Source organism: Cylas formicarius, unplaced genomic scaffold (genome assembly GCF_029955315.1).
Source record: "Cylas formicarius isolate icCylForm1 unplaced genomic scaffold, icCylForm1.1 PGA_scaffold_1__22_contigs__length_36826433, whole genome shotgun sequence".
In the NCBI taxonomy this organism is placed as follows: domain Eukaryota; kingdom Metazoa; phylum Arthropoda; class Insecta; order Coleoptera; family Brentidae; genus Cylas; species Cylas formicarius.
The window spans coordinates 9,941,231-9,967,565 of record NW_026844264.1 but is presented as its reverse complement, the minus strand read 5'-3'; the positions used below and the strand labels follow the sequence as shown (position 1 = coordinate 9,967,565).

The window sequence follows — 26,335 nt, the reverse complement described above, 5'->3', positions numbered from 1 at the left end:
ACTTCGTTATTGGTTCTTATCCTCTAATTAGTTTCGTCTACTTCAACATGGCTAACTATAGCTCTTAAAATCTTACTATCCGCCACTTTTATTTTTTCGTCATCTCTTTACGCCATTGTCATAGTTTCTGCTGCATACAATAAAGTTGCTCTGATTTTAATTTTGTAAATATTAATCTGACTATATTTTTTCTTCAATTGCAGTATCTTTTTCTCCTACGCTAGTCCTACCCCTAAGTATTGAATTTATTTACTGCTTCAAAGCTGTCATTTTTACTTCTTTTGAAGCTGTTGGTGGTTGATCCTGGGTTTGTGTCTGCAAATTATACTAATAAACAATTTGCTCCTAGTTCATTCCATTTTTGCTAAAGTTTACCCTGAGAAAATTAATAAAACTTTGATTAGTATAAAACCTTACACTCACGATTCAGATAATATTGATATAAAAATGATCCTTTGACTACTCCGTATTTAGTCGATCATATCACTTTCCTTGTTTACAAGTGCCTTATCTCTGAGGTTTTTCCGGACTCTTGAAAGCAAGCTGAAGTTATACTCGTTCCAAAGAAAGAGTGTCCAAGTGGCATTAACGATTTTAGACGAATCAGTTTGTTGCCAACCATCTCAACCAAACTTGTTGAAAAAATTGCAGCTAAACAACTTCCTCAGTTCCTATGCGATAACAAAAATCTCCCAGACACCCAATCTGATTTTCGACAGCACTACTGCGTTGCTTCATGTTACTGATGATTTATTGAGAGCAGCGGATTCTAAATTAAGCTCCTGTCTCATACTCTTGGACTATAGGACAGCTTTCGATAACTTGATCACTTCCTTCTCTGAGCTAAACTGGAATACTTTGGGATAAAATGTACTGCTTTTTCATTTAAAAAAAAATATTTGTCAGAGATACACGAAAGAGTAATTATAGGAAATACTCATTCAGGTGCGATTGCTCTGGAAAGGGGTGTTCCCCGGGGGAATATCCTAGGACCTCCTTCGTTTTCAGTTTATAGAGCTAATTTCTCTACTTTTCTTAAATTTTATAAATCTCATCAATAACCCTATGATACTCAGTTGTATTTATTTTTTGTTGCTAGTGAAGCCTTAAATGCTGCTACTAAAATAAATCTGGATCTACAAATAATTTCAGAGGTGTCTGCAACTCATAACGTCTTTTTGCATACTAACAAAATGCATATTTGGAAATAAAAAGGAAAAAGTTGTAAGAAACGCCTCTTTTAAAATTGCGCTAAATGATGAGATTACATGTCCATCTTCGGACGGGTGGAAAATTTTAGCATTAACAAAAATCCTTCTATAAGTTGAGAAAATTGTATATTCATAAACATCTTCTGAGTAAAGAAGTCAAAGTTAAACTCTATATGTTAGTTTTATCCCATGTCGTTTATTGCAGTATCGTCTATACTAAATCGAGATAAGGAGAGACTCCAACGACTTCAGAATACTTGTCTTCAATTTAGTTATATTCGGGTTGGCTCAACCTGGAGGACCTTTGTTTTTTTTACTAAACTCCAATAAGACCCCGTCGGAAGATTTATAAAAAGCATACTAATATTAATTAATATAACATCTTAAATACGGCCCTGGCTTGTGGTACATATGCTAAAAAGAATGGTCCCTTCCCCTTTATAACAGGCGGGTCTTAAACTCTTTTAATTCAAAACCATAGGAGGTTGTAAAAACGGTATATCATTTGGAGAACCCTACCTGTCATTTTTATTCAAAAATATATACATATATTTTTATAGTGACATTTTTGTGAATATTGAAATCGTGAATCTTTTGATCTTGTAACAAAAGTAATTAAAGACGCATTGAAGCTAATTAGTTTAGATTTATTTGGAGGATCGAGAGTGATTTTGCAGATATCACCTTTCTCTAGAACAGCTATTATGCGTGAATCAATAAGCAATTTCCTCTTATGAAGCGTATATTAATCATTTGAAATAAAGGTTACGCCGCCCGATCAGTTACACTTTGCCGAAATCTCAAAATAGTCCCTACACGCGATTATTGATGTTTATGGTTTTATGCCTATAGAGAACCCGATCGATAGACTGGCTATCTGCCAGTGAAACGCTTTATGTATTCGTAAAATATGGGATAAGGAAAAAAAGGAGCAACAAAAAACACCGCCTGACAGATTTTCACCCTTTTTGCGATTTATCGGCGGCTCGTTCATTCAGACACTGGTGATTCGACGCCCCTGTGATATATTTACCTAATTTGTCAGTTTTTGTATCGAGCAGAAAGGGATCAATTGGGAGAATTTTGTCGACTATTATTTTGTCGCTCGTTTAACCTCCAAACCTTCCACAATGCACATGCATATAGATGGGAGTTTCTGGCCAGTTCTGCTCAATTTCAATTCAATTCTAAATTCGATTCTAATAAATACGACATTTTTGGTTGCTTATCTGATATATCAGTATTCCTTTATGAAAGGAAAGGAATGACATTTTAATGGCAAAATTATTAAAACATACTTACGGTAGCGCTTTTATAAGTACATTTTTTTAGTTTAAGGCATCGGTAAATGGCGCCATTCACACCAACGAAAAGATGTTCCGATATTTCTTCACTATCACTATCAGTGACTGAAAAAATAATTCTGAGCAATGAGCAATTGCATTAACGCTGTGAACTGTGGGTCACTGTAAAACTGTAGTTCAAAATAAAAAAGTAAAAATAAACAGTACTTTATGTAGATGTTAGTTCATATTCGGGGTTCAAGTTCACGGTGCACGGAATATGGTTGAACTGTCCAATAACTTCACCTTTCCTCTTTTGTGTTTGATGGTTGATATCATGGATTATATTTTTATTTGTTGAAATTTATGAAATATACAAATTTAACGAAGATATAACTGCTGACGAAGATTTGTTGCAACTTATTAAATGAATGACAAAGTATTTTTGCAACGACTTCGATTAACAATAAATGCAAATGAGTAATATTTTTTGTTAGAAATCAACCATTATCAGCTTCAGAAATGTTGATATTCCTGAAATTTAGTTAGTTAGGAGCAAGTAGTTAGAGATTTTTCTGAGGTAGGCTAGTAGCAGTTAATAAAGTATCCTGCGAAAATTGCAAGAACCTCAGATTTTCGTATTGATAGCTGCTCTCAAGTATTCTGCTGTAAATGGTTATTCATGCTATCAGTTTTCTGTGCTTTAACTTCAGTACGAGACTCATTAACACACCAATCTCTTTAGCACTAAAACCCATGTTGGTGTAACTATTCCACCACCAAAGGAACAATCTATAAATTAAACAATTTAAATACCATTTTATTATCACTCTGTATCTGTTTATTGCCTTTGTCATTGTTCACAAGCTAAGCGAGGTTCTGTTATACGTGAAAAACCCGCGGCAAATATGAAAAAGAAACTAAAAATATTGGTACCAATATAATTTGATCACAGTTTTACGAAACTAAAGTTCAATTTACATCAATCAATATAATGAGGAATTAACTGAGCTCATAGACTCATGGGAGCTCCGTTGAAGATCCGGACTATTTGATGCATTTTTATTACTCTACACCTTTCTGAAATGCAGTTTACGAGGTTAGTATTTACCGTACCTTTATCATACTTGGCAGGAAGTGTGAGTAGTGTGAACCCTAACAGATAAATAGACGTTTTTCTACTCCCTTCTGTAAAATAACTAATGATACACCGATCTAGCGTGCGGGAAGCGTCACTTTACCACGTGAGTTTCTTCTCCCACTGATCCAAGGCCCTTCCGACATTACCGTACTGGTTTGGGAGTAATCGGAGTAACTTTAATACATTTATTATTATTTTATTTGAAGTTAAACATAAAGTGGCACAATTAGTTTAACGTTCATAAGCGTAGAACTTATTTTGTGTCATGGGATTGCACGTATTACGCAAGCGCAAATTTAATCTGTGGTAACAAAAAAGCATAATGTTATTTATTGCAATTCATTTCAACGAATAGATGCGTTTAATATTTAAAATGAAATTGTGGTTCCCTAAAAAAAATCATTTCTCTACAAATTTAGTGAAGGAGCAATTTTAATAAACACGAGAGTTTTAAAAACCCCATTTCATCTAAGCGATTAACATTTTGAGCTCAGAATTCTTTAATTGAAATATTTTTAGTTATTATTGAATGAAGCAAGGTGGCTGCATATTTAAACAAGTTTTTTTTTTGGGAGGGTGCCCATTTGAAAAGATTTTTGATAATATTGATATTGTTGATAATTATGATCTTTTTCTCTAGTACTCGCAAGCAAGAATTTCCAAAACTGTGTATTTTTCGAATAGAACTCAATAGTTCTTGGATTTGCTGTCTCATCTTTAATTTCATTCTTATCTTTTGAAAGCGTACGTAACAAAGTTACCAAATATTATACAAAATATACATTTGTGGGTCCTTCTCAACAAAAACTTGGCGAATATATATATAGCAATATATAAGGAGCCCCATTGCAGTAAGTAATAACGAATGATTTCAATATTCGCATAGTATTCTAAATCAACTAGACGCTAATAACGAATAATACAAAACGCTTAGGGACTCGCGTAGGTGTGAAAATTTATACTCGCTTCCACATCCATTTGTAACCGCCCCATAACCATATATCACGCGGTATTCTCCGCATAACCGGAATATTGTCAGCGAGTCCCAATGTCGTTTGTTTACGATAAGTCCTACTTTTATGCTCCTTGCATATTAACTCACGAATGTATTTTACGACCTGAGGAATGCGAATCAGTTAACAGGGCTGGCTTTAGGGAAACAAGAAAAGAAATGTGCTTTCTGTTCGACGGAACAGCAACAACAAAGTTTCCTTTTCTTTTCGTCAATTGCGTCACGAGTATTATTCTCCTTCTTTAAGTGCTCTATCCTAGAGGTTTAGCGATCATAATCATCTTGTATCTCCTCGGTGACCTTTCTGACAGAAAATGTGGTATTCCGACCGAACCAGTGGACGAAGTTTTGTCCCACGATGTTGGCCGGCGCCGTGATCCATCTTTACTTTCTATCTTTCACTGGATGATGCATGTAGTAATCGATATTCATCTTTCCTCAACTCAATTTTTTCGTTAGTGATCCTATCGGTGCATCGATTCTCGAGTATTCTACTGTATGCACACGTTTCAACAGTTTCAACTTCAATCAAAGAAATGTGGTAAAAACATAACAACGCAACAGACAAATCCTGAGGGAAATACTTAAATGTCTAGTGCTCAGAACTGCAGGTCCATAAAAGCCTGTCTGGACAGCTTGATTCGGCTTCTAGTTCAAAGCTGAAATCCCATTAATATATATATATATATATATATATATATATATATATATATATATATATATATATATATATATATATATATATATATATATATATATATATATATATATATATATATATATATATATATATATATATATATATATATATATATATATATATATATATATATATATATATATATATATATATATATATATATATATATATAATGATGACACTATATTCCGGGATATCATCCGTTCGCTCGTTGAACTCCAACTGGAATCCTGCATCCGGCTGGAATCCTGCAAATCCTGCATCCGACTGGAATCCTGCAGACGTTTCGCCAAAATCTCACTTGGCATCTTCGATGCTCGCGCTCCGAAAACACTTCGAACACTGGGAGGTTATCGGCGGTGCGTGCGGTATTTATACTCTGCGCCGGAGATGGTAACGGTGCTGCTTGTGCGTGGGGGGAGGTGGCTCCGCCCCCTGAATTGTCGCGTTGTTAATTTCGCCCGATCGTAGTTGCGATGTCCCCGTTGACTGCTGCGCATCGCTCTGCTGTTTGATTATCGTTCTCCACGTGTTGGATAAATGCAGAGCGTCGTCTCTCGTATTGAGGTGTCCGGACTTTTCTATTTCGATGGCCTCTCGTATAATCCTAGTCCTAAAATCAGGAATATTAGCTATTTGTTTACAAGTGCCGAAATCAATTTTATGGCCTGTCTGATGTTGGTGCTGAAACAAAGCAGATGTTGTTTGTTTGTTTCTTATGGCTAAACGATGTTCCTCGAGCCTGGCTGAAATCCTTCTGTTGGTCTGTCCCACATACGTCAGGCTGCACGATCCGCACGCTACACTGTATACTCCTTGGTTTTCCAGAGTAATTTTTTGTTTTGGGTTTCTTAGTATTGCTCCGATGGTATGGTCAGGTTTGTATGCCGTTGATATGTCGTATTTCCGTAATATTCGGCCGATTTTGTCAGTAACCCCCTTGATGTATGGCAGGACAGCGATCGATCTTCGTTGGGTCTCGTCCTGCACTCTCTGCTGCGGCTGTTGTTGTTTACTGATTGCCTTGCTGATGGTGCGCCTTTGGTATCCGTTTTGTCGAAGACAGGTACTAATTTTCTTCAGTTCTTTATCTCTGTTCCTCTCGTTTGTGAGCCTGAAGGACCGAGCAATTAATGTATTTGCCACTGCCTGTATCTGTGATGGGTGGTGATGAGATTTAGCGTTCAGATATCTATTAGTGTGTGTTGGTTTTCTATAGACAGTGTGTTCCAAGTGCCCAGCTTCGGTCCTTGTGATGTGCACATCTAAAAAGGGCAGACTGTTATCCTCTTCAAGTTCTATTGTAAATTGAATCCTTGGGTGTATGGAATTCAGATGATCTAGGAATTTCAAAAGCTCCTCCTTGCCAAAAGGCCATACAACAAATACGTCATCAACGTATCTTGTCAATAGTTTTGGCTTCAGATTTGCCTTCTCTGTTGCTTTCTTTTCGAAGTAAATCATGAAGAGGTTGGCAATCACAGGTGAGAGAGATGATCCCATTGCTGCTCCATCTATTTGTCGGTAAATTTTCTCGTTGTACATAAAGTAAGCGTTTTTCAGGCAATGTCTTGACAGATCCATTATGTATGGCGGAAGATCTTCGTTTTCTTCTATAAGCGAGAGTGCCTCTTCTACTGGAATACTCGGGTAGAGGGATTTGACATCGAAACTTGCCATAATGTCGTCCTTGTCCATCCTGAGAGAACCTAAAATCTGAGTGAAATGTTCCGAGTTTTTAACATAGGAATCTGCCTTTTCCACTATAGGCTGAAGTGCACTGGCCAGATGTTTTTCCAGCTTGCATAATGGTGAGTTAAAGGCGCTTACGATTGGACGCAGGGGAACCTCGTCCTTATGGATCTTTGGGAGCCCGTAGAATTTTGGGCAACGACTCGATTTTTCCCTCGGAATAAGTTTCTTCTTTGTATCCTCGTTTATTGATGAATCGAGAATTTTGGACTTAGTTGTTTTTTCCAAATATGTCGTGGGATCTCTGGTGACTAGTTTGTATATTGGGTCGTTCAAAATATCCTCCAATTTTGCATTATAATCCGACGTATTCATGACGACAGTGGCATTTCCTTTGTCTGCTGGCATTATTAGAATGTTTTCGTTTTTGTTTAGATTCCTTAAGGCTTGCATTTCTTCTCTGCTTAAGTTTGGTTGCGGTGGTTTTGACTGTCTTAAGACTCTGGCGACATCTTGCCTAATTAACTCCGCATCTTGTTCGTCTACGGTGGAAAGACTTGCTTCGACGTTGGAAACGATCTCTTCGACGGGTACTCTTTTTGGAGCTATTGCATAGTTAAATCCTTTATTCAGTACGCTGACTTCTGTATCGGAAAGATGGTATGCTGAAATATTATGAACTGTACTGCTTCGGTTTGTATTTGGCACTTGTCCTGATTTTTTGGAATTTGACTGAAGGATTTCTAATTTCTTCCACAGTTTTTTTGACGTGATGTCCTTGTCTTTCTCAGTGCGCCATGATGTTAATAATTCTATGCGGTCCCACAGCAACTGATGGATCTTGTTGCTCAGTTTCAGGTGGAGTCTGAAAAGTTGTAGCTCAGTCTCACTAATTTCGTACCGGGTCCGCCTGATCTGGTCTTGGAGTAGGGCCTTGCTAGCTTTGTCCAGAATAGCTTGTGTCTTTCTAGTGCGTGTGTGATAAGACAACCTTGTAAATGTTGGCAGCAAGTTCTGGTTGCGGCAGTTTTTAAGAAAATTCAAGTTGCACAGCGAAATAACCCTCCTTTGTCTTAGTTTTTCATAACACTTGGTGGCTGTAAAGGTCTCCTTCCCGTAAAGGTGTATGATATTCTCACGTATTGATTCACGGATGGAAAAATGTGATGACACTATATTCCGGGATATCATCCGTTCGCTCGTTGAACTCCGACTGGAATCCTGCATCCGACTGGAATCCTGCAAATCCTGCATCCGACTGGAATCCTGCAGACGTTTCGCCAAAATCTCACTTGGCATCTTCAATGCTCGCGCTCCGAAAACACTTCGAACACTGGGAGGTTATCGGCGGTGCGTGCGGTATTTATACTCTGCGCCGGAGATGGTAACGGTGCTGCTTGTGCGTGGGGGGAGGTGGCTCCGCCCCCTGAATTGTCGCGTTGTTAATTTCGCCCGATCGTAGTTGCCGTTGACTGCTGCGCATCGCTCTGCTGTTTGATTATCGTTCTCCACGTGTTGGATAAATGCAGAGCGTCGTCTCTCGTATTGAGGTGTCCGGACTTTTCTATTTCGATGGCCTCTCGTATAATCCTAGTCCTAAAATCAGGAATTAACAACGCGACAATTCAGGGGGCGGAGCCACCTCCCCCCACGCACAAGCAGCACCGTTACCATCTCCGGCGCAGAGTATAAATACCGCACGCACCGCCGATAACCTCCCAGTGTTCGAAGTGTTTTCGGAGCGCGAGCATTGAAGATGCCAAGTGAGATTTTGGCGAAACGTCTGCAGGATTCCAGTCGGATGCAGGATTTGCAGGATTCCAGCCGGATGCAGGATTCCAGTTGGAGTTCAACGAGCGAACGGATGATATCCCGGAATATAGTGTCATCATTATATATATATATATATATATATATATATATATATATATATATATATATATATATATATATATATATATATATATATATATATATATATATATATATATATAATTCAAAATAGCTAGTATTTAAGAATTTGAATTAGAAAAACTGTGCTTTGTAAAAATTTGAAAATTATTCTTATCAATGTATTCAAAACACTTCGTCACCAAAAACCAAATGGAATTGGACAGTCAACAATATACCGATTTGTGCACGAGAACAAACGCCTAACGTAAGTGCAGGAAGCAAAGAAACCATAACAAATTAAAATGGAAAGACGTATTTTACTTAAAATAACGTCTGAAATTTAAAAAAAAAAAAACATGGTTTCTTTTTACCCATGGGTAAGAAGAAATTGAGGGAGACTTTGAATAAATGAATGAATTAAATGAAATACGGAAAACGCGAAATAGAAGATCACTTTTAAATTTAGAAACGAAAACAGGAATATCTATTCCGCTGGTAAAACAAGACAGGATACAAATTTAAGAAGCACGAGGCAAGCTTTGAATAAAAGCATCCTTCGGAAAAATATAAAGGATTAATAATTACTAGCAAAAATGAATTTGTCGGTGATAGCTTACTAGCAATTCAATCAAAACGGACTGGGGACTATTATGAAGACATAAATGTTGATATATACCTATGTAATACCTACGTTCATTAAATAAGAAGCCATTTCAGGAAGATATATTTGTAAGAAATTTGATGTTTGTAAGTGTGAGCAAAGTTATTTGCAAAATATCTGCAACTAACCAAAAATTAAAGTCATACCTAATTGGAACACTTGCAGTACCACACGTTTCTCCTATCAATTTTAAATTTTCTGATCAGATATGCTAAACCTCCTCTAGTTACAAGGTTTTTTCTCTGCAATTTATTTTGATTTTTTTGATTAAGCTTTCGATAATTTCTTGGTGCGTAGTTCATTGGTGTGCCCTTTACATGAACTTCAACAAATTTTACGGTAACAGATCCTAAAAAGCTGTGGTGTTACCTACGAACAATGTGTCCCATTATTATGAATACCACTTCCAGTTTCACACTGCGCTTTTTTAGCAGAGCTCACAAATTATAAAAATAACACAATATAATATTTATACTTACTTGCACCTTCACTTATGTTACACTCATATACTTTTCTTTTTCACTGTGTGGTTCATTCCTTCCTGCAAGGCCAGCATAGTTAGCTTCTCAATTCTTGTGGAATCTCTATAAACATTCTTCTCAATCCCTAAAATTGAAAATAGTAAATAATTTACTAAACAGTATTTGAATAATTAAGTCATGAAGCATAAAAATATGCATAGATCCTTCAGATGTAGAATCTATATCTTGGTCTGAGTGTCAGAATAAAGGAAGCTGATAATATGCTATAAAACACTGTAGAGCCTCTAATTATTTCTCTAAACTCCAAAGATTATAGTTCATCTGACCACTCGGCACATGATGACTAAAATATACAAATGAAGTTTTATTATGAATAGCAGATGTTAAAAAATGTATATGTTTATTACAATTTATCTATTTTCATATTATTCTTACGTTTATATTTAATTGATCTTAAAAAAATTATCACTCTCGTCACTCTCACTGATCTAATTTGTCTTTCTATTGTACGCAAATAATAAATAAACTGAAATGTTTTCCAAAACTAAAAAAAAATCTAATTTAATTAAATTATGGTTGACCGATGGCTTTTAGCGAAAATGTAACTACGCCCCTACATATTTGGAGGCACAATAATAAGAAAATGATTTATCGGCATAGGGCTTTAGAAGAATAAAAAGCAATTTCAGGGGTGTTTCTGAGAATTATTACAGCGTACGTGTTTCGATGGAAAAAATGTACTTTAATGCGAAGGGGATATAACGTTGAAACTTTATAACAAATTTACGTCCAAAGTTTGCTGAAAACTTTTTACTTGTCCTTTATCGCACGTTTTACAAGGGAAAAACTGGATAACTCGTACGCAGTAAGAAACCGTCAAGGTGGGTGACGAAAACAAATAAAAGAACATTCAGTTGTTTACGAAAATTGTTTGCGATTCACATCACGGCTATTGTGTTCTAATTGCAACTTTTATTTTCAGGGGACGGCTCGCAGTCGGACGGGGAAATCGAGGGCCAAACAAAAGAACAAGAGGAGAAGGAAAAGACTGATCAAAGTCAACAAACTACGCCGACCACGCCACCTAATTCCGGTGAGATTTAATTATGTTTTCGGGCAATTGTGGGTATTCTACGCGGTTTATTTTCTCTGCAACGTTGCGGATATCGAAAAATTAAAGTTTTTAAAATGTAGGAAAATGACTGTACAGTCTGTTGGAGAGGCTACGACTTAATGATCATCTAATTATGGTGGCTTAGGGGTTTTAGGTGAAACAAATACAGATGCTCTTGTAAATCTTTTTGCAATAATTTTAAAACTGGTATAATACCTGAAAGTTAGCTAAGATTCATGTTTAACCTATTCCGAAGAGGAACGCGAACAAGTGCGCTGAGTACAGACTAAAACTGGTTGATGCGCTACATACTGAAACTATTTTTAAAAATTATTTATGCAAGAAGATATGAAAAATGCGACCAAGATAAGCTCTTTTCCAGGAAAAAGTTTAACGCTTGTTTAATAGGTTATGAAAAATTCAAATAATTTAATATCAGTGCTGGCATCAGCAAGCTATCGCAAAATTCGGCAATCTAGCAACGGATTCGGCGGACACAGAACTACAAAATTTTTGCCGAGGCTCTACAGGATAAAACAGATGGTATTAAAGTTGATTAACAGATTAACAGATGATTAACAACAACATAAACAACATAAACAAAGTAATGATTATAAATAAGTCACGTAAACCTACACCAAGAATAATAATAAATAGAAAAAACAATTAAGTGGTTATTCTTCTTCTTCTTCTTCTTCTTCTCAGGGCTGTTCTTTACTGATTTCTGTTTTTTTTCTAAAACTGCAGTCGTATTGGTAATGTGGCCTACCAGCTATTTCTCCGTCTTTTAAAGAGCCTTCCTGGTGGTCTGATGGGGGCTGTATTAAATCCCTTGTTCTTGGGGCTAGTCTATCTGTTCTTAATGTTTTTCCTGCTATTGACCTCAATGTTCTCATATCTGTTGTTCTAAGTATCGATTTTGTTTCTGCTGTGTCGGTTCTCGTTTCTGTTGAGTATGTCTTACACATGACTTATATATACACGTATTTTCCTGTCCAATCTCATACATTGGTTTCTAAAAATCTTGTATCGCCATTTTTAACTAAAACTTTTTGTCGTTAATTTTGACATAGCTTTTTTCACGTAAAACACAGAGCATATATTTGCAGAATTTTAAACATTTTTTTGCATGTTTGTTAAGATTTGTCAATTAGATCAAAGCTTTATACAGGTTGTCTCACCAGGCACTTTATCGAACTGTTATGGGAAAACTATAAGTTCCAAAAATGTGATGGCGGCAAATCTAAAATATTTGCCGGAAACGGATGTGAACCGAGGTGTGGGTTTTCTTATTTTAAATGCGACTACATATACTGGATGGCACATAGTCTATGGCCTATTAGAATTATCTTCAAATTATAAGGATGATAACATAAAATCTTGCTGTATATCATTTAATTTTTAGATTCTACGCTACAAATAAAGTTGATTTTGTTCAGGTTTCCCTTATGTCTTATTGTTATCGAAATAAAAAATAATTTCTTACATATTTATGCAATTTGGAGCCTTGAAGAAATCTTAGTAGTGCTTTAATTGAATAGAAAGCCGAACTTTTGCCGACTAGCAGGAGTCAGACATTCATTCCAGGCACGCTATTTTAGATGGAACATACAGGGTGTTTTAAAGTAATATTACATAAACACCGATGGGAACGGCCATGGCGCTGCGCCAAAAATCACAAAAGTGTCAGTTGTCAGATCTTATTATTATTTATGAAGAAGTATTAATGAGAACATGCCATACGTTTCCTATTCATTATTCGCAAAACAGAAACCATCACGATATACAGTTAAGTATATTACAAAAATTCTCAAAAACTTTGGATTCCCTTAAAGCGAAAACGAAAAAAAAGGAAACATTGCAAATTAAAAATTATAAAAAATATACTTTTTTAGTAAATGTTCAAGATTGCGTCCTTGACATTCAACAAATGTTTCGTATAGGAGAAATTGACAGTTTTGACCGATTTTTTGTTTTTCTACGCCGAGCCAGTCCCACGGGTGTTATTTAGTTAGAATAAATTATACGTGAAATATTTCTAGAATATTCAGAAGAATCCAAAAGAGCAATATTATACAGGGTGTTTCATTTAAAGTAATTAGACGAGACCTACTTTCGGTATATCCGGTTGTGCTAATTGAACATATTTTTCCCCCGTCACCATTAGTTCAATTCCAAATTTTCAATTTTGACACCCTCTATATTGAATTTTAGATAATAGCCTTTGGAAAAAACTCCGCAGTTCCGCCGCCCCACTCACTGTTCCTCTTTTTTCCACTCTGTGTATAATGTCATAAATTTCTACACTGCATATTAATATCTGACAGAGAAACTTGAATAAGAAAACATTTTCATCAAGAGTTAATAATCAAAACGAATTTGTGGACCAGGTAACCCTTTGTAACCTTTGTATATCTTGATATGCGAAACCAGGCTACTCAAACACTGTATTTGACTCTACCTAAATGCTACGTTGTTCCCCTTTCGCCACTCCAGGCAGTTGTGCATTCATTCTAGTTGACCAGCTTACACGCATGAAGTATTATAGCACAATCCAGAGCTTCTCTCGTATTGAAATACATATTACGCGTTTCCGTGCGCAAAGCACAAATACAATTTAATGGATTGAATGCACTACTTAGTCGTGGAAGCATTTGGAGCGGAAAGATTAAAATTGAGTTAGTTAGTTTCGTTTGTTTCTGTTCTTCTGCTTGTTCTCTGCTTTCAATTTTCAACAGCAGTTCAATTATTTAAAGGCCATTAATAAAAAAACGGGATTTTTATTTAAGTGTCATCGAAAAATTCAAATGTTTTATCGTTTCAGTTTTGAGGCGTTCCGTATAACGGAAATGTAAAAACGCGTTTAATCTCTCCGAAAAACATGTCGGATCTTTAGATTAAAACGCGTTCCAGTCCCGTGTGTTGGAGTCCCAATGAAAGACGCTCTTTCCCTTTTAATCCAAAACATTTTCATCTTCCCCTTACCCACTTCTGCTTCGAGGTTTCAAATTGCGGAAAAATTACTTAGAATTTGTATTTTATTTTACTGCCCTACCTTTATGTCTGGTAATTTGTTGTTATGGACACAATTAATTACGTTCATTTTATTTTATAAAGTGATTCAATAAGACTGTGTGTGTTGTGTTGACAAAATTTTAATGGCAAAAATGTTGTCATCCAGAAAATAGAAAAAAGACCATTTAAACATAATGTATATGCTAAATTTCCAAGATACAAGGTGTTCAATATATAAAAAACTAACGTTATACGCTACATGGTGATAACTTTTAATTTTCTTTGGAGTTAATCTTCTAGTTTATTATGACCAAAGGGTCCAAAAAAAAAAATATTCATAAAAATTCTTTTTGTTAGTTTCAATAAAATGGTCGATAGATGTAATATTGTGTAAAAGTTTTTTATTTTTTAATATTTTACACGTTTATATAAACCTTTTTAATACAACGTATTGTTTACATATTCGGCTCGATGAATAATTTGTAAACGCAAATACTTAAAAATTACTTCGAAACTGTAATGAGACAAACGGTGTTCCATTGGAAATTTCGAAGCTGCCATATTTACCAAAATATTTACGGAATATAGATTGTCGTCAATTATGACCGCACACCAAACTTGGGAAAATTCCCTTTGTTAGTTCGCCAGAACTTTTAATAGGACTCTCAGGGATCCTGGTACAGGGCGTCAAAGGCCACGTTGTCTTCGTCATCTTTGATCTCCTTCCTTATCTCCTCAATGTAAAAACAGCTAAAAAATGGTGCTACATTTACGTATAATATGAACATTGCTGTCTGCGTTGCTGAATTTGCATTCAAAAAAGTTAGTGTTGATTCAGAATAACGTCACATATTTGCGTGCACGCTCCAATATGTCACGTTTTTTTACATCCATCCGCATGCATGTACGCAAAAAATCGCTGATGACGACGTTGACAGTTATGTTTATGTTGACAGTAGATACGATTTCGTTTCGTTGTTTTTAGTCTACACAAAATAATATCCTTAAATAAGAAGTTGAAGACGAAATAATTATTGGTCCTCGTAACACTTTGTGCCTTAGTGACCAGTAAATCGGCAATGTATTCTTTAACTCATCATCTAACAAGCATAGAGACAATTATAAGGAGAACGACGGTTTAAACGAGAATAATCGATATACACACAGCAACAATCGAAATAACCTGTCGACGGTAATAAAACAAGTGACTAGCAAGTCTTGTAGGACAGAGCATTAGGGATGGACGTTATTTTAAAAATATTAAAGTTAAATATTTGATTACTCTAAAGACACATTAGTACTAACAGAAAGTACAATGACACAAGTACGTTTTAATTCATAATCTAATTCAGTTACACTCTCAGAGTCGTCATTCAGAAAAATTACAATGGGCTATATCTTATTTTATATGCAAATGTAATAATATTCAATTTTTAATATGGTGTGCTGTCAACAGGTATATTATAATTACATTTTGGAATACATTTATTACACTCGGACTTAAAGGGGAATGATAATGCCATAAATACTCTCCAATTAAATGGATGAAGACATACAACACTATCACTTACGTATTGTTCTTTAATATGATATAGCACTTCCAAAAGTTGCCGTTCTATATAACTGGATACAATTAAAATTCCATAAATCCATCTTCTGATCCAGCGTGAATTGTAGTGAAGTATTTTCCTTTTGTTTGAAGGTGCTTTTGTATGATGGTTTATACTGGAATTCGGTATTTTGTGTATCAAACCAAGTTTCATCTAGGTAAAATACATAGCCATTTTCGAATCAACACTTTTTAATTTCTTGCGGTATTCAAGTTCCATTTTACCAATAACTGTATGGAGGGTGGCACTCATAATTATATTTGCTTTATCTTTTTCTACCTTCAGTTTATCCCAAGTAGGAATAATAATAATAGGTATGAAGTTCGTATTTATTTTTTGGCGGAGGCTTCATCAAAGCCAAGACCATATACTTTGCTCTACCATTATACTGTGCCCTTAGTACAACTGAGACGACTCAAATATGGACGAATTGAGTTACAATTTATGTATGCGTATCGATCTTCAACTGTACCAACTGGGATAATTAAAAGATGACAAAACAATGGGTATTAATTGATCAGAATCAATTGATGCACTCAGAAAGACGTTTTTTTTATTTAAGGAAAATAAGCCAAATCTACAAATCGAAGGCAAATTAAAATTGAGATTATTGTATAGCTAGCATTTCGTTTCCAATAATTCAAATGCAACAATCACATTTAAGCTTCATTATGTGTATGCACTGCACTGGTATTATTTATTTCTGTTATGTTGCGGTTCCGTCCTACGACGACTTATAAATATACAACTGGAACCAACCAGTAATGGAAGTTACATTGTTCGATTTGATGATACGTTTTGAATTTTTATTGTGCTTTTTGTTCCGTTTTATATTAGGCATTGTTGATATAAAGCAATTTTAAAGAAGAAAAACAATCTTGTCTTTCTCCGTGCCAATAGTGGTTAGGAAGTTTTATCCTCTTTCCCTCTCTCTCTTCCCCCCCCCCCTCTCTCTCCCTCCCTCCCTCCATCCCTCCCTCTCTTTCTCTCCCTCTCTTTCCCTCTCTCTCTTTCCCCCCTCTCCCCCCCTCTCTCCCCCACTCTCCCTCTGTCCCTCTCTCTCTCTCTTTTCCCTCTCCCTCTTTCCCTCTCTCTCTCTTTTCCCTCTCACTCTTTCCCTCTCTCTCTTTCCCTTTCTCTCTTTCCCTCTCTCTCTTTCCCTCTCTGAAGCTTCTGTTCGCTATTTACTATTGTTCTAATTACTTACTTTCCTGGTATGGAAATGCAGAAAAATTATAAGATCACCGCATAACGAAAGCGTCGAGAATGCTCGGTCGCTCAAATTATAAAAAAACGCTTCAATTATGTTTAATCGTCGCCCGTAATTTTGTAATTCGAGCAGGGCGCTGTTATCGCCGAGCCAGCTGTCTGAAATTTACTGCAACGGCAAGAGTTTCACAATAGATGTAATAAGAATTTACGACCGGGCGGACCCCGTAAGAGTCTTAATTAAATATTTTCCTCGTTCTTAATCGCATTAATTTGGCACTTCATTTTTGTTGTCCGTGCTCCAAAAAAAAGCAATTTATCGGCTTTTATCGCGATTCCGGACACGTACGTTCAATGAATTTAAAAAGTGCCTCGAAATATTTACAAGCGATGCCCAAAGAATCCAATTGGTTAGTCCTTCTCTTCAACTGACCTTTGCCAGATCGAAGAAGTAACTTTGGAAGACCAAAGTCTTTAAGTCGGCGCTGTGCAGATGTAAAGAAATATTATGCCCATGCTTGAATTTTACTCGCATTTTATGTGACTAGAGAACTCTACAGATAACTAGAGTTATTTTTATTATACCTCGTTTTTCAAAAGTACGTGCTATTAAATATTTAAAGGAATGGTTTTCTTACAATTTCTTAAATATGTTTTGTCCAATTTTATTTAAATTTATTTATTGTCTCCTTTCCTTTCGATGTTGTCTGAAGACCAGTTTCCACTGCTTTTCGTAGTCACATTGTGTTCATCTCTCACATCTCATAGTTTTTTAAATAACTTTCGCCAGTGTCTTTTTTGGTTTCCCTCTTTTTCCTTTAGTATGAGGTGTGTTTTTCATTACTTTTTTGGGAGTTCTACCACCTTACGTACAATTCTTCTCAAAAACCACTTTCTATTCATAGGGCCTGTATTCTTGTTCTCAGGTCCTATAAAATTCTTCCTTGCAGTATGCTAAAAATGCTGGTTACAGATAAGCCCCTATAGTTTTAATAACCTTGTTTATCAGTTTTTTTTATGGAATGACGATATGTGGGCTATAGCGATTCTTCAGAGATAGAAATCCATTCATAAATTTATTAAAGAGAGTGGTTATCGTACTAAAGAGTTTTCTGTTCTATATTATGATTCTGATTTCTGATCGATTTCTATTCGATCACTTTTCATTAATATATTCATAGATTGACCAGATGAAGGGGAAGGTCTAATTTTGTTTAGTTAATTCGATTAAAATTGTGAAGTCTACTTCCGTTCAGGGCGAATGAATAGTAATAATGCATTAACTTTTTGTTATTTACTTTCAATAAGTCGCAAAAACTACAATTTTTGAGTTGTTTTGGGTATCTTCCTTCGTTTTGAGCCAAGAAAAAAAAGTCATGAAAATTTAATTTTTTCACAAGCCGTTGTTTTTTTAAAACTTGAACACCATGTCTCTTGAAAACTAACTATTTCCTAACTTACTTTCGTATAGTCGCCGTGCATACGAAAAGTCATATCTCAAAGTTATTATTTTTTCACGACAGCGGTTTTAAATTATTGAGGCAAGTGAAACTTATCACAGAGAAATGCCAAAAACTTTTTATGGCTTTAGTTTGGTTTTTTAATCCAAAGAATAATAATAATTATATAAATATAAAAATATACCTTTGAAATAGACAGAAAAAAGAAATTGAGGTACACGCTTTTGCATGCTGGTTAATTTAAAGTCAATTGATAGTAAAAAAGATACCCTTGCTAATGATGATGCAAAAATATGTATTAGTTCAAAACATTAAGTTAACTTAAGGATTAAATTTAATTACAAATATTTTCCTTGCTAATAAAGATTCAAAAAACATTCAAAAAATTAACATAAACACTCGAATATCTTTAAACTAAGGAATAAAGTTAAATATAAAATTATTTCTATATTGACATTTTACTCCTATGGAAGTGCTCTGTAGAAGAAAATTTGATCTAGACATTTCATCAACGGGGTGCTTGCAAAGCAGAGTGAAACCAAGTTGTGGTTTTTAGGAGCTGAAACATTGGGTAATTCCTGTTAAGCTTTTAAACGGGTAAATTTAAAACATTTTACTGTGTTCTGTTGAATTCATCAGGATGTGATAACTTGTAGAAAATTTTATTAGCGTCTTTCATTTATACTTTTCCCAATATCTATTCAATTCACTTTGTTTTTTTTTTATCGTTATCACGGATAGTTAACACTGTCAATATTTTTCATAAAGTAAGTAAATTCTAGGTTGTTTACTATGTACGGTTGTTTTCTTTTTGCAAATCTAAAAATAGGCACTAATTGAGATGTATCCTTTATTTTGCCCGTGAAAAGGTGAAAACGTTCAACAAAAATTAGGCTCACTTGCTCAACGCTTTTGTTATTACTAAGAAAAACATGGTAGCATCGAGGCAACTATCGAGTTTTTATTTTGCCCTGCACATCTATTAGCAAATAAATAAACAGTTTTGGTTCCCTTCTCGTGAAAATATCCAAAAACTTAAAAAAGGTTGTCGAAATTTGAATTATAGAATATTGTTCTTTCGTTTGATTTGGGTAGAAAAATGACTTTCTTGCTATGTGTGCCTTATATCTCCCTCTTTATATGTAATGCTGCTTTGCTCCTTTGGCCTATGTATTTATAAGTTTATATTCTTGAATATACGCCGATAAGTATCTATCGTATATTTCATTTTTATTACAATACAACATTAGAGAAATTGTTAAATCTGGGCTGAGATTTCTCTAGATGGCTGGAATATCACTTTCTACAGTTGAAATTGGATAGCACGCCCACTTTCTAGTGAATGCAGTACTATTTTCCGTTGAAGTTTTAGTTGATGTTTTCTCTTGACCCCTTTTTGGTTTTTTATTAAATGGGAATGGGCTAGATTGTCTGCCAAAGACCAGGCAGAATCTGAGTCACTGCATTTTGCACAATGTATATGTTTTACATATAGAGGAGGATTATAAATGATAATAAAAAATAAACGGGTAATTAATAAACATTGCCTTGATTTAATACGAACAGTTTTCACCAAATTTTGTTAATTGAATCCATGTCGAGACGAAAAGGGGATATTTAATCCAAATATTTCTTTTATGGTGAGTGATAATTCAGTGGTTTCCATTAAAAAGATATAACTCAACAACATTAACTAAATATAGCAAGCAAAAAGGCGTAATAGTCGTCTAAAGTTGTGATAGAGATCCGCTCTTTTAACAAAGAGGTATCATTTAAGGAGAAAGAGTAAGCACATTATCTCACAAACAAAGTCGATTTTCTGAGATACGCCTTTTCGTATGCAAGGCGACGTATGAGCTTTTCCCTAGTTTTTGGACGACGAATCGCCCTCCGAGGTTTGGCGTAAGTTTTCGGAAAACACTGTGTGTGTATAGTGTCCATTAATATTAATGTAAATTAACCAGGTACAACCATACGGTCTGATGGTTTTGGTTGCGTGCCTAGCACATTGGGAAAACCGAATTTTGATTTTATTTACCATATTTATATCTTTATATTTATATTTATATTTATACGGACCGCCTCCATAAACAGACCGCCTCCATATACAGACCGCGTCTGTATACGGACCGTCTTCGTATACGGACCGTCTTTGTATATGGACCGTCTTCATAGAGAGAACACTTTCATAAGTAGATTGTTTTCACAAAGAAATTATATTTTTATATAGACAATCAATTTATCATTTTTTTTAAATACTCGCTCTACTGCGCTTCGGTCGTGATTAAACTGTTTGAAATAATATTTTTATATTTAATTAATTTATATTTAATAAAATTAAATAAAACTGAAAATGAGATGTAAATGGAAATATCCGTTAATTAATATAATTAATAAATATATATATATATATATATATATATATATATATATATATATATATATATATATATATATATATATATATATATATATATATATATATATATATATATATATATATATATATATATATATATATATATATATATATATATATATATATATATATATATATATATATATATATATATATATATATATATATATAATATATATTATATAACATATTTAACCATATGTTATATAATATATTATATATCCCATTACCTTTTAAAGGTGCACGTGAATAAATGTGTCGAAAAGCTTATAATTTTAATCAAAACTTTCCTTTTCAATTTAGTATTTTCAGTGCGGCTGTTTCTGGCTACATCATTAACCATATTAAAAAGCACAAGTTCTTTGAGGAGGTATATTGAAAGAGACTTATTTACCTAGTAACAAATCCAGCAATCAACTCTGGAAACAACCCTAAAATACAGCTAATAAACCTAAGCAAATATAAGAGGATAAAATTACTCGGGTGTACTTATTTCTTTATAATCGTTCCCTCAAATACGAATCTGGAAAAGCAAAACGAAATTTCAATTAAGAGTCTTTTTGAAACGTCCGGTTTCCGTTCCTTTGAAAGCAGCCGCGATGGGAAACGTTTTTGTGTTTCGGAATTTTCTAAATTTTCTTTTTCGCTCTGACTCGCTACAAACGCAATCGTGTTATTGGTCGTTTTGTTAAACGCGACAGCGTTGTTTAATAGGTAGGAATTTCGAGTCAGTTTATTTGATATTTTTTACATTGATTTTTTAATAACAAAGTTTCTTGTGGACTTTTTGTATGAGAAAAAGCTCTCGGCTCAAAGCATTCAGCTTTCTGACGTACAGACTACAAATATTGAACTTGAAAGATAAAATCCACAACAGCTTTTTAGAAAACAAAATATTTACCAGCAAATTCATAAGTAGAAGTACATTTTTCGTTAATGCTGTAACTTTTTCAGAGTAACTAAATTCATCTATATGTACAAAAATCAATAATCATTAAACAGTCATCTATGTGTAAATACTGCAACGTGCCTGCCGCCAAATTGCAAGAGATTTGGCAGATAAAATTACCCATTTTTTTTTTACGAAATTGTGCATGGAAATCGGCGTAAGGCGTTTGTTTTAATAAACTTATGGGTCTGACCTTTTGGTTTGGAACCACGAAAGATGATTCCTAAAATTCTAAATAAATAAATAACAAATTAAATAATAAAAATGTAAGTGGAAATGATGTCCAAAAAAGAACTGCAGAACCTCACACAGACAGAACGCTCAGCCCTTCATCGCAAATCTTAGTAATTGCAGATGAAAATTTGGCCTTCCAAATATATTATTACAAAAAATAGCAACGTATAAAAGACTGTAGGTATTGCAAAATATGACTAGAAAAATTAAAGACTATTATAAAATAATATTCCATAAACCATTGTATCTCAGTAGCTAATCTAATTATTAATCTAAATTAAAGAGAATGCAAAAACCAAAAAGTTCATTTTACATTCCAACGATAGAGAAGTGCGAATCATTTATTAAAGAAGTTGGAGAAGCCAAGAAAACTACGAAAAAACAAACCTTCAATACCGACGTCTTAAACGTTACGATGTGTTACTTGTTGGGGACATTAATAAGTTCATCTTGCCATTGGCTGAGTGAGTTACTGAAGTGAAGAATTATTTGAAGTGCTAGATAATGCTCACAAGGAATGTGGTCATGCTGGAAGAGATATTATGATTAAAGCACTAAGCAACAAATATGCTAACGTAACTCGAGAATACATTATAGTTTACTTAAAGCTATGTGAAGCCTGTCACAGGAGAAAAAGGAACCGTAAAACCGCTGCTATTCCGAGAAGTAAATTCGAGAGACGAAGTCGATCTTATAGATATTATTATATAGATTATACATCTTTCGAAATATCTAGTTTTACGGCCACTAAAAACGAAAACAGCAGATGATGTCGCTTATTGTTTAATAAACATTTTTTGTATCTTGAGAACTCCTTCTGTGTCCGATCAAGGATTTTATTCAACACTTCAGACGAACATTATTATTTATCTTGTTTTTAATATATTAAGATTAAACATTTTTGCATTAAGATAAGCAATTTAACACTAACAAAATCTAAAAATTATAGTTTATTATAACAAAATTTAAAAAACAAACTTTAAAAACAAAATTCACCAAAATAAGCAGCAATTTTTATCTGCTAAAAATACATGCTGAAATATATGTAGAAAGTGTATCGTGTCTACCGGGCTTTAGGTGCCATTTTTACAACGCTAAGTATTTAAGTCCCAAAAAAGTTTAATAGGAGTGAGTTATTAAGATGTAATTGATAATTTAAAAGGATATTTGATTTTTTTTACAATCTACAAAATTTGAAAGTCTTGATTGAAACTAAGACTAAATTATGATGTCCTTTTATTTGTTTCACCATTACAAGAAAGTTTATATTCCCCATCTTTTGATCTTATTTATTGGCATTTTTATTTGATATTTTTAATTAATCTTCCTAAATAATTGTTAGCTTTAAGAGCCATTTTTAAATTATGTTTTCATAAGAAGTTGGACACTTTTCACTGGAGTTTCCGAAATATGTTAAAATATTATATTTAGAAGGAGGTTCTTTGAATATTGGAAAAATCATTTTAAGCAATTATGGTAATGGTTTTTTTTTTGAGTATTTTGTCTATGGTGTCTATTGAATGGTATGGCAGTATAGTAAGGGTTATGAAAAATACCATTAACAATTTGCCAAACGCGTCTGATAGGTTAGAAATTTGCAATTATGTACATAATATTAGGTAAGTCTCAGCGTACCGCTCTGTGAAACTCTCCATAGAAATAATTGGTTAGTTATAGTGTCATTATAATATTCTGGAGTAGTTCTGGTTTTCAAAAATTTAGAATAAGTCTGAGGTTCGTTACATATCATATTCCGGACAACGATTATATCCTGCCTATCTCATTATGTTAAATTGCGTATTCTTTTGCAGAAAGTCCTTCTAGTCAGAAATACATCCTCGAAACAATCACCATGACAACGGTAACTCAACAGCAAATTCTACGCGAAGCGGAAGAGGAGAAAAAACACCTTTCCCAAAACTCCCAGTTCCCGAACGGATCGCCTATTGCGGGCATTCTGAAAGGCGGAAGATTATGGAAACAGCAGAGCAACGATGGAAATGTCAAAATAAGCGAACAAAATTTGACGGTAAGTCATCATCCGGTTTTGCACGGCAGCTTACGTAACTGTTTCCACCTAATCCGATATATCGGATTTATTTCGTATCTGTGTCGGTCTTTGTCGTATATAGTGTGCCACGTGGCTGTGTACCGGATGTCCAGGGTTCACCGTTTGTTTTTTTCGTTTTTATGGCATACATTCCATCCTATTGTTATTCACAATTGAGTTCTTCTCCTTCTATTCTGTGCGAAAGGAAAAAATATCGAAATCACTAGTTTTACATGGAAAAAAAGGTAAAGTTTCTTAGGTTACGGAGTACTTTTACAGCTAAAAGAAGAGATAATATTTAAGTTTTATCCTGTTGAAAGCCAATGGCAAAAAAAAGAAAAGAACACAAAGGAAAAAAGGACATCTTTACAAAGCGTATATTCTCTGCATTTCAAAAAGGACAAAACAAAACAATTTTCTTCTGGATTTAATTTATAGAATTTGTTGCTTTAAGGTGTAAATGCACCTTTCCCCTCTCTATGGCCCAGTTTATTTTCAAAATCTGTGTGTCCATACCCCGCAATAGTAAAACTGAATAGACCAGAGATAATATCTCAAACCTCTTTTAAGGAGATACACTGAGAGATTTCCATTACACACGGCTAGCTTTTTATCGAACAAATCATATCTGATTTTAAAAATCAATGATTGCCGACATCCTTGTTTTTTTGCAGGAGTTTTATTATCTAGAATATCCAGGCACTATATTTGGCTCTAACAGCCGTCATTTTTTTTGCTAGACTTCTGTTTTATCGCACCTTTTTGGTCTGTGTGTCGTTTAATGATACGCGAATATCTTCTTCGTTCTCTATTTTTCTGAGCTCGGCAGTCGTTCTTGGAACGAGTGTAAATTTTAGTTTTCAACACTGCGGGATAGTAATGAAATTTAAATTTGCAATGGCAGGAATCATTAAACAGGGTGGAGAACAGATAAATGGGAAGGATCCACTAATTTGCATACAGTACAAAGGCTAGTATGATGAATAAAAGTAATGTAATAATAATTAAACATTTTACATTAAAGTACATTCTTAGACATGTGCAGATAATTAAGAGATTAATTATTCTAAGAGCAAGTAAATATAAATTTATATAGACCTATAGAACTACCATTTACAATACAACTTCATTTGTAAATCTTAGTCCTTAAGCTCCGAGTAACTAGATGAACTATAGTCCTTGGAGGCCAGAGAAGACATAAGTGATTATCAGCATCTCATGTTCTTTGTTCCATTTCAATCACAAAATCCACACATTTACTCCATTTTTTACAATCCACTATGTTTATTCTCTCTCATGTTAAAAATGATCTCATGTCATGAAACTAACCCTTTTACCATACCATCGGATTCAATTCACAGGGATATTTTTTTAATCTGCGAAACTAGTAGGAATTTTCTCACTCCCCTTTCTCGTGACTGACAAATGGCGATTCCTTCGATGGCGTTTTTAGAGGACTGGGTGATTTCCTCCTGGGCACTATATTTCTCGCGACATGTTAAAAGTAGAGTTTACTATATCGAAAAGCAAAAATGGCGGTCTAATGTCGCTTTACATCCATTTAACATTACCTCATATATCTAATTGCCTTGGATTTTATCGTGCATTGACCGAATAAGGAAGACCTATTGTTAAGAATGTGAAATAGAATCTAAATCAATTGCTACAAAACAAAACCAAAGAAAATGAAAAAGAAATGGGACGGATCAGTGATATGAAATACCGTGATTATATCTTTCTGAAATTGCTTGTTATTTAAACCCAATTAATGATGTCATTTTTTTTTCAAGGAAGCGTACTTTTTTTTCGGATGTTCTTGAGGAATAAGATTTAACATCAGCATTCAAGTTTTCCTGAATGTCTCTACTAACAATTCCATTTCTGCCACCACTATGAGTTATTATTATTCAAGAGGGTGCTTTTATTCCAGTGCTTTTTAAGTTTTTATCATGGCATGTTTTGTCAAGTTTCGTCTAAATAATAGACATTCCCTTTCTTACGTTAGAAACTTAAGTGATCTCATAACACAATTTATTCTTACCAATGGGTGAAATGAAATCACCTTTTTCCATTTCATGCGTTATTTCCATTTGTTTGTTACATTTTTTAAATATGAGTCTATTATTCTTTTGATGGCAGCCTTTTCATCCTCATTTATTACAGCTTCTTTTCTCCCTATGCTTCTCTGTGATTACCTGAG

The 26,335-nt window shown here is 34.3% G+C and overlaps 1 protein-coding gene across 1 annotated transcript in view; it reads left to right on the top strand.

Annotated features, from left to right (window-relative positions):
• LOC132696321 (uncharacterized) overlaps positions 1–26,335 on the top strand; it is a 175,958-nt gene that overhangs the window by 117,724 nt on the left and 31,899 nt on the right. The window contains exons 7-8 of the mRNA XM_060661075.1: positions 11,058–11,168; positions 23,897–24,114. Coding sequence (XP_060517058.1) covers positions 11,058–11,168; positions 23,897–24,114 — 329 coding nt within the window. The remainder of the gene's footprint in view (positions 1–11,057; positions 11,169–23,896; positions 24,115–26,335) is intronic.